The sequence below is a fragment of the Emydura macquarii genome, unplaced genomic scaffold (genome assembly GCF_026122565.2).
Source record: "Emydura macquarii macquarii isolate MOO-44397 ecotype Brisbane River unplaced genomic scaffold, CSIRO-AGI_Emac_v2 contig_3511, whole genome shotgun sequence".
Lineage (NCBI taxonomy): Eukaryota > Metazoa > Chordata > Testudines > Chelidae > Emydura > Emydura macquarii.
In genome coordinates, this window is record NW_027133648.1 from 761,512 (window position 1) to 770,590 (window position 9,079).

The following is a 9,079-nucleotide window of genomic DNA, read 5'->3' on the forward strand; positions in this document are numbered from 1 at the left end:
AGAGCTGGCCCCCTCCTTCCCATGGCCCCTTGGAGGGCCAGCACGGCCATTCCCAGCTGTGGCTCCCACGGCTGACAGGAAGCCTGGGGGTCCCGGAAGCTTAGTCAGGCACCAGCATCTCCTGCTGCTGCCACATGAGCTAGATCCATCCTGCGGCTGAGTCCTCCTCTGCCCAGCCCCAGGGCAATCTGGAAGCTGGGCTTCCCTGCCACGGGAAGGGAGCTGTGTGCTGCCTGACTGCACCCTCCCTGGCAGCGGGGGCTGACTCCCCTGTCCCCATGCCGGCTCCTGGGGGGAGGAGGGGCTCCATCTCCCCCCCCACCCCCATGCGAGCTCCCCAGCACTGGCAGTATCCACAGGAGTGCGCCTTAATTGCAGGTGCCGCCTGTGCCCATCTCCTGCCCTTGCTAATTTCACTCTCGTCTGCAGCACTTGTTGCTGGGTGCGTTGGAGCTGGGTCACGGGGTTAATGCACATTAACAATGGCAGGTTCCCGCCACACTCTGCTCGGCAGCTCTCCACAGCTCTCAGTCTTTAAAACATCATCAAAAAATCATCAAGAGGCAGAGAATTGGCTGGTTCATTTCCACTGCCCACTAATTCTAATGGAGCAGGCGTAATAGACTCCCTCTAGCCCCTCTCTGGCCCTGTGATGGGCCGCATGCGCCGTACCCGGGGCAGCCTGTGCCCCAGCCAGCTGGGGTCGGGACTGAGGGGCACCGGCAGAGCTGGGGGGAGCCGAGGGCTGGAAACGTGGGGGCTATGCATCAGGACTGAGGGGTGGTGGCAGAGCTGAGAGGAGCCAGGAGCTGACATAGGCGGGGGGACTGTGGGTCGGGATTGTGGGGCAGTAGCAGAGTTTGGGTGAAAGAGCAGGGGGGCTATGGGTCAGAGTTGGGGGGAGCAGAGCTCAGAGAGCAGGAGACTATGGGTTGGGTTGGGGGGTACTGGCAGAATGGAGCCCAGGGTAGTGGGAGTGGGGGGCTATTCAGGGTTGGGGAGCATGGGCAGAGCAGAGCATGGGGAGGAGGAGACTATGGGTCGGGTTGGGGGGTATTGGCAGAGCGGAACTCAGAGCAGGAGTCTATGGGTCGGGGCTGGGGGGCACCGGCAGAGCGGAGGACAGGGCAGGGGGGCAGGGGGCTATGGGTCAGGGCTGGGGGTACCGGCAGAGCAGGGGGCTATGGGTCGGGGCTGGGGAGCACTGGCAGAGCAGTGGCCAGGGCGGGGGGACAGGAGGCTATGGGTCAGGGCTGGGGGGTACCGGCAGAGTAGGGGGCTATGGGTCGGGGCTGGGGGGCACTGGCAGAGCAGAGGCCAGGGTGGCGGGGCAGGAGGCTATGGGTCAGGGCTGGGGGGTACCGGCAGAGCAGGGGGCTCTGGGTCGGGGCTGGGGGGCACTGGCAGAGCAGTGGCCAGGGCGGGGGGACGGGGCTATGGGTCGGGGCTGGGGGGCACCGGCAGAGTGGAGGCCAGGGCGGGGAGAACAGGCTGTGGGGCGCTGTCGCGTGGCAGGCCCTCCCCACGCTCCCTCTGGCTCTTGCCTGGGCTCTCCCCCCCGGTTCACGCCCAGCGGCTGCGAGGCAGGCGCCTGCGGTTCAGCTCTTGATTAAGTTACCAAAGGGCCCTCGGGATGGGCCAGGATCCCACCTGCCTTCGGGGCAGCCCCAGGGCAGGACCCTGTGGTGTGTGGCAAGGGGGGCTGGGCCCAGAGAGGTGTGGCCATGGGGCCAGCCCCAGGAGTCTCGGGTGTGGAGGGCTTCTCCTAGGCGAGGGCCGGCCCGTGGCAGGGCAGGAGGAGTGGGGCGGTGCTGGCTGAGCTCTGGATCTGCTCTGCATTCTCCCGCTGCGGGGAGACAGAGGCCGGCCACGCCCGGCTGGTTCTTGCCCAGTTCTCTCCTCTGCTGCTGGGCTGCGGGAGCTCTGCTCTGCTCTGCCCTGCGCTGCGCTGCCCTGGGCCTGACCAGCCCCTCTGCTCTGGCCGGAAGCGCTACACTCGTGCGTCATGTCATGGCTGGGGGGAACCACTTCCTCTCCTGGGAGTCTCCCCAGCAAGAACGTCTCCCCCTTAGAAGCAGGAGCCGCTAGCCCCCTGGGGCCAGCACATGGCGCTTTCCCCGGGGAGGGGCCAGACTGGGAGCCGGGGCCTGGCAACGTGGAGCCAGCTGAGCGGGCAGGCACCGTCTGGTGCCGCAGCCTGGAGCCGAAGACCTGACTCTGTCCCTGCCAGAGCTGGCTGCAGCCCCAGAGCACAGCTGGCTTGGCCAGGCCCGTGGGAGGAGCCGGAGGGAAATGGCCCTGGCCCGTGGCACAGCCGGGGGGGGCGAGGGGTCCTCAGAGGGAGTCCCTCACGGAGCCCTGGGCGTGGGCGGGCGTGTGTCTGATCGGCCTTGTCTGGCTCTGCCTCTGGCTGCTGTTACCCCAGTGCAGACGGGCACGGGGCAGGGAGCTCTGTCTGCCGAGGGGAGTGGGGACGCTGGCCAGGGGTCCTGGTGTCACTGATGCCACCCTTGGCCTTGGCCTGATACCTGGCAGACCAGAGCGGCTGGAGCAGGCCCCAGCTGGTGCATAGCTGCGCACGTGTCTCCGCTGGCCAGCACAGACCAGCTCCAAGCTCTCCTGGCCCAGACCTCCCCAGGGCAGCAGCAGCTGGGCTGATGGTCCAGGAGCATCTCCTACCCTCGCCATTACACGCCCGGTCCCCTTCTCCTGCCCCTGGGGCGGGGCGGGGCAGTGCGGCGCCGCGCCGGCGCTGGCGTCTACCCTCACTTTGCATTGCTCTCAGCGGGGCTCAGGCAGTGCTAAACGGGCTGGTTCTGCGGCAGGCTGCACAGCAGCTGGCGGGTTTCTGAACTAAGCCGGAGCCCGTCTATGGAGAGACCATGGACTGTTCGGACCAGCCCCTGCCACGCTGCCGCCACTGCCTCCTCCCCGGGCCGGAGCTGACGAGGGGCTCCCCAGAGCTCCTGCCCCTCGTGCCTAGGATGGCTGCACAGCTGCCCCGTGGGGACCTTGCCCCTCCCTCTCTGGTGCTCCCTGGGGTGTTCTGCACCGCTGGTTTCTCAGGGGTCTGTGTCCCCCTTTGGGAGAGCCGCCTCTGCGCTGCAGCCCTCAGGGCCGGGGGCCGGGGACTGAGCCACAGAGCAAAGGCCAGGGACGAGCATCCCTTCTAGGCCAGCGGTAGCAGAGCCCTGGCCCCTCCGGGCCTGGCCCCTCAACCTCCGTGCTGTCTGCGGAGCTGTGCCGTTGGCTCCCTGCTTTTAATAGAGAGCTGGGAAGGCACATTATGGAGATGAGGGTGTTATTTGCATAACGCTAATTAGGTAATTACAAATCATTTTGCTATGAGCTGAAGCGTGTGCTGTGACATAACGTTTATTAGTCATTCCGTTCAGGCCCCGCTTAGTTAAGTCATTTGCTGCACTAAGTGCAGAAGTTGGGCAATAAAAGGTAAACGCTGGTGTCCTCGTGCAGAGATGGGACACGTGTGAACTCGGGGTACACGAATCCCCCCCCCCGGTGCTCCCAGGCACCCCTGTGCTCCGTGCCCTGTGGGGATAACCCCACCCCCAGCACCACGGACTCCCTGAGCAGGGTCCCCCCGCCCTCCACCCACCCGCCACGGACACCCCGCGTAGCCCCGCCCTCCACCCACCCGCCACGGACACCCCGCGTAGCCCCCCCGGCCCATCCCATCCCTCTCTCTGGGGGGCTCGGGGTCTCTCGGGCCCACCCTGGCAGCCCCTTGGGGGCCCAGTGCTTGCTGCCGGCTGAGTTGCTGTGGCAGCTGGGCTCAGAGCTAGGTGCTGCTCTCCTCAGAGAACATGGGCCCCACTCCCAGCCTGCCCCGCAGCGCCCGCAGGCCTGGCCCAGCTGCAAACCCGCCCTGGGCCCAGGCTGGCCCCAGCTCCCCCCAAACGAGGCAGGCCCCACAGCAAGGCACGAGCTCTCCCTGTGCACGGGCTGATCTCGGGGGGAGGAGGGGGGGCGAGTGCCAGCCTGGGTCTGAGCCGCTCTCCTCGTGCAAAGCTCCCCAGCCACGTCCCTGCCGCCTTTGTCCGTCCCTGGCCCGTTCCAGCCAGCGGGGAGGCAGGGCAGGAGCCAGGGCAGGGCTGTGGGAATGGCCCGGCCGCACTGGGGTGGAGGCGTCTTCTGTCCAAGGGGGGCAGCACCCGCACGAGGGGCTCGCTCCGCACGGCCTCACGGTGCACTTGGGCCACCGCCTGGGTGAGGGGCTGGGCTGTGCACGGGGCCAGCTGCCAGCCGCCTGCCAGGAGATGGCAGCCCCCCACTGCTGTGCCGCCCCGTGACCCCATCCCCCACACCCCCTGTGACCCCATCCTCTGCACCCCCGTGCGGGCGCAGGGACCCCATCCCCCACACCCCCTGTGACCCCATCCCCCACACCCCCGTGCCACCCCGTGCCCCCGTCCTCTGCACCCCCGTGCGGGCGCAGAGACCCCATCCCCCACACCCCCTGTGACCCCATCCCCCACACCCCTGTGCCGCCCTGTCCCCCATCCTCTGCACCCCCGTGCCACCCCGTGCCCCCATCCTCTGCACCCCCGTGCGGGCGCAGGGACCCCATCCCCCACCCCCCCCCGTGCGGGCGCAGTGACCCCTCCCTTCTCTTCCAGAACAAGACGAGTCGTTTGAGTTCATCATCGTGTCTCTGACGGGGCAGACGTGGCTCTTTGAGGCCTCGACGAGCGAGGAGCGGGAGCTGTGGGTCCAGGCCATCGAGAGCCAGATCCTGGCCAGCCTCCAGGGCTGCGAGAGTAGCAAAAACAAGGTGGGGGCCCCCCACCGTATCCAGGCTGGCATCTGCCCCACGGTGCCCCCCACCCCGACACCTGCCCCACTACATTCCCACCTCACCTAGGCTGGCGCCAGCCTCACATCACCCCCACGCCAGCTCCTGCTCCACTCAGCCCCATGCGGGCCAGCTCCTGGGCGGGGGGGAGGCTGCATCCTCTACCCCCACCCACTAGCGCCTGCACCCCCAGCATCACCCTGTCCCTGGGCTGGCTCCTGCCCCACTGTGCCCCCGCCCCACCTGGGTCAATGCCAGACCCACCCAGTCAGCGCCTGGCCCACTGTGGCCCTGCCTAGGCCAGTTCCTGGGGACCCTTCATACCCCCCAGTGCGATCTGCCTCTCTGGTGCCCGTCAGAGCATGGCCCTGGCAGCTGCCTGGCAGGCAGGTCTCAGGGACAGCGGTGGGACAGTCAGCCCCCAACGAGCTGGGTTTTGCGCTTCCCGTTTCAGGCTCGGCTGGGCAGCCAGAGCGACGCACTGGCCCTGCAGACGGTCCGCACGGCGCGTGGGAACAGCTTCTGTGTGGACTGCGACGTGCCCAGTGAGTGATGGGACCCTCCTGCCCTGCCCCTAGGGAGGAGGATCTGTGCCCCACAAGATCGCCCTGCCCCTGGGGAGGAGAATCTGTGCCCCACAGCACCCTCCCCCCCTTCCCAGGGGCCTCACTTCCCCATGAACACATACTGCCCAAGGGAGGCAAAAAGTGGGGTGCCTGGATCCCTGCGGGGCTGGTGCTTCTGTGAGTTTGGGGTGGGGAGAACATGTGGGTCCCTGTGGGGCTGAGGATATGGGCTTATGGGTCGCTGCAGAGCTGGTGCTTCTGAGGGTGGGGGGGGGAGATGTGTGGGTCCCGGCAGGGCTAGTGCCCCTGGGAGTTGGGGGAGGGCTTGTGGGTCCCTGGGGCCTCCGCTAACTCCCCTTGCCCCCTGCTCCCCTCCAGACCCTGACTGGGCGAGTCTGAACCTTGGCTCCCTGATGTGCATCGAGTGCTCCGGCATCCACCGGAACCTGGGCACCCACCTGTCCCGTGTGCGCTCCCTGGACCTGGACGACTGGCCCGGCGAGCTCATCATGGTCATGACAGCCATCGGCAACGCGCTGGCCAACGCCGTGTGGGAAGGGGCGGTCCAGGGCTACCACAAGCCAAGCCCCGAGAGCAGCCGGTGAGGGGCAGCGAAGGGTGACAGGAGCCCAGGGCAGGGGGGTCTGGTTGGCAGGCGCCATGGCCGCCCAAGCGCCGGCTGGCTGCGGCGCGGAAGGGGTTAACGACGACAGCTTGCCAGCCCCATGCATGCGGGTCTCAGGGGTGCGTCCCGTCCCTTTCAGGCCTTGTCTGTCCCTATCGGAGCGTCTCTCCTGTCAGTCAGCGAGACAAGAGCCCATTCTGCAGCCTTATCAGCGGCTAAGAGCAGGTCAGGGGGCAGCGGCAGCGAGCATGCGCCGCGCGGGGGCTTGGTCGCCGCCTGCCAGATGCAGATGGATAGAATGGGAGCAGATAGCGGGCGCCCGGCGCGCATCGATCTGGCCGGGCCCAGAGCCCCGGCGGGATGGGACGGCGGCTCCGTCTTTGTCTGCACCAGGCGCCACGGCAGCCGCGATAACGCTGCCTCCTGTGGCGCTGGGCAGCCCCGCACCGCGGCTAACCTTTCCCTGCCGCCGGCCGAGGCCCACCCGCCCCCTGAGACTGCGCCAGCCGGAGGGGCAGGAGAACAGGAGGGTGCATGTGCACACACGGGGCACGAGTGCCGGGCTGGGGGGCGCAGGGGGCACAAGAGCTGGGAGGAGGAGGGGCGCACAGGCCACGCGTGCTGGGGTGGGGGGCATGAGTGCCGCAGGGGTACCCCCAAAGCACAAGCGCCAGGGAGGTGCACACAGCACAAGTGGAGGGGCCGTGCACAGGGCACGAGTTCTAGGGAGTGTAAGTGAGGGGCGTGAGTTCTGGGGGTGCACTAGTGCGAGGGGTGACGGGCATGAGGGACAGAGGTGGTTGGGGAGGCTCACAGCTGCTGCCGGACGCTCCCGCTTGGCCTCTGCTCCCCGGGGCCCCCTGCCCGCTGCTTGCACCTCTTCGCTCCCTCCCCCGAGGGGGCAGAGCAGGGGGCAGGGCCACCGTCCGGGCACCGGTGCCTCCCCAGAGCAGGAGTCACGTGCCGCCCGTGCAGAGGGGAGCACTTGGGACACGAGTGCCGGGCTGGGCGTGGGGCTGGAATGCCAGGAGGGGGCACGCGCGTCTGGCACAAGTGCTGGGTTATGGGGCACGCGCGGCCCTGCCATGCATGTGCCCCTGACACTGGTCCCCTCGCAACGCTCCCTGGCAGGGAGGAGAAGGAGCGCTGGATCCGGGCCAAGTACGAGCAGAAGCTGTTCCTGGCGGCGCTGCCGCACTCGGACGTGCCCCTGGGGCAGCAGCTGCTGCGGGCCGTGGTGGAGGACGACCTGCGCCTGGTGGTGACGCTGCTGGCCCACGGCACCAAGGAGGAGGTGAACGAGACCTACGGGGACGGGGACGGGCGCACGGCGCTGCACCTCTCCAGTGCCATGGCAAACGTGGTCTTCACACAGCTGCTCATCTGGGTAAGGAGAGGCCCCCCTTGTTGGCCCCCCTTCCCCAGCTCCTGGGGCCCCCCCCCCCCGCTGCCCTCCCCCTTCCACAGCTCCCGGGCCCCCGCCTCCCTCTGATCCCCCCCGCCGCTGCCCTTGCCCTGCTCCTGTTCCCCACTCCCTGCCGATCTCCCGTGTGCTGAGCTCCTGCCCCCTTCCGCTGTTGATTCCCGGCACCAGGTCCTGCCCCTTGGTAAGTCCCACGACCGCCACTGTTCGTGCAGCCCCAGCTGGGGCAGCCCTTTCTGCCAGCCCTGCTCCCTGGCTCCCTGCGCCACGCTGTGTGGCCATCCTGCTGGCAGCCGCACGGCCCGGCCCGGCGCTGAGCCGGTGTGCTCTCTCCCTGCACAGTACGGGGTGGATGTGACGAGCCGGGATGCCCGTGGACTGACGCCCCTGGCATACGCCCGGCGAGCCGGCAGCCAGGAGTGTGTCGACATCCTCCTGCAGCACGGATGCCCGAGCGACAGCTCCGCCAGTGCGCTGACCCCCAGCCTGTCCCGCCGCAACGCCAACAGCAACAACAACTCCGGCTCGACCTCGCCCACCCCGCCGGGCCCCGGCCCCAGCGCCCTCTAGCCGCCCCGCCGGGCCCGCCCCCACTCAGAGCCACGAGACGGCGGGAGTCTCCCGGTTCCACCAGACGGACGGACGGACGGACGCTGCTGCTGACTCGGGGGAGGAGCTCGCCTTGCCCTGCCCTGCCCTGCACGGGGTCTCACAGGAGCAAAACCACAGCCCGGCCGAGTCGCTCTGTGCCCCCTGGTGCCCGCACGGCAGACGGGTCTGCCCTCCTGGGCACCACTCACCCTGTACTGAGAGGCAGTTCCTGTGCCCCACACACACACACACACACTTGGTACGGGGAGGCAGTTCTTGTGTCCCCCACACACCCCTGTGCAGAGAGGCAGTTCCTGTGGCCCCCCACCCCACACTTGGTACAGGGAGGCCGTTCCTGTGGGCCCCCCACACACACACGCACACACACACGCACACTTGGTACAGGGAGGCAGTTCCTGTGGGCCCCCCCCACACACACACACGCACACACACACACGCACACTTGGTACAGGGAGGCAGTTCCTGTGGCCCCCCACCCCACACACACACGCACACGCACGCACGCACGCACACACACACGCACACTTGGTACGGGGAGGCCGTTCCTGTGGGCCCCCCTCACACGCACGCACGCACACACACACCCGCCCACTTGGTACGGGGAGGCCGTTCCTGTGGGCCCCCCCCCCCCCCCCCACACACACACACATGCACACTTGGTACAGGGAGGCAGTTCTTGTGCCCCCCACACACCCCTGTGCAGAGAGGCAGTTCCTGTGGCCCCCCACCCCACACTTGGTACGGGGAGGCCGTTCCTGTGGGCCCCCCCCCCACACACACACACGCACGCACACACACACACACACACTTGGTATGGGGAGGCGGTTCCTGTGCCCCACCCCCACACATGCCCCATACGGGGTGCCGGGCTCGGGGGGCTGCATGCATGCTGGCGTCACGGGGAGCACAGCCCCTCCATGCTGCAGGCCGGCTGCCTCCTCTGCCTCTGCCTGCGCAGGGAACAGCTCTCCTGGGCAGCTGCGGCCCTTCTTTGCGAGCAGGCGAGGAGAGGGATCGACCCGCTCTGGGCACTTCCTGGC

At 68.3% G+C, this 9,079-nt stretch overlaps 1 protein-coding gene across 1 annotated transcript in view; it reads left to right on the top strand.

Moving 5' to 3' along the window:
- The window catches only part of AGAP3 (ArfGAP with GTPase domain, ankyrin repeat and PH domain 3), a 190,427-nt gene extending 182,053 nt beyond the window's left edge, over positions 1 to 8,374 (top strand). Inside the window, exons 14-18 of the mRNA XM_067535720.1 lie at positions 4,638 to 4,792; positions 5,268 to 5,358; positions 5,758 to 5,980; positions 7,136 to 7,391; positions 7,770 to 8,374. Coding sequence (XP_067391821.1) covers positions 4,638 to 4,792; positions 5,268 to 5,358; positions 5,758 to 5,980; positions 7,136 to 7,391; positions 7,770 to 7,997 — 953 coding nt within the window. The 3' untranslated portion in view covers positions 7,998 to 8,374. The remainder of the gene's footprint in view (positions 1 to 4,637; positions 4,793 to 5,267; positions 5,359 to 5,757; positions 5,981 to 7,135; positions 7,392 to 7,769) is intronic.
- Positions 8,375 to 9,079: the final 705 nt, after the last annotated feature.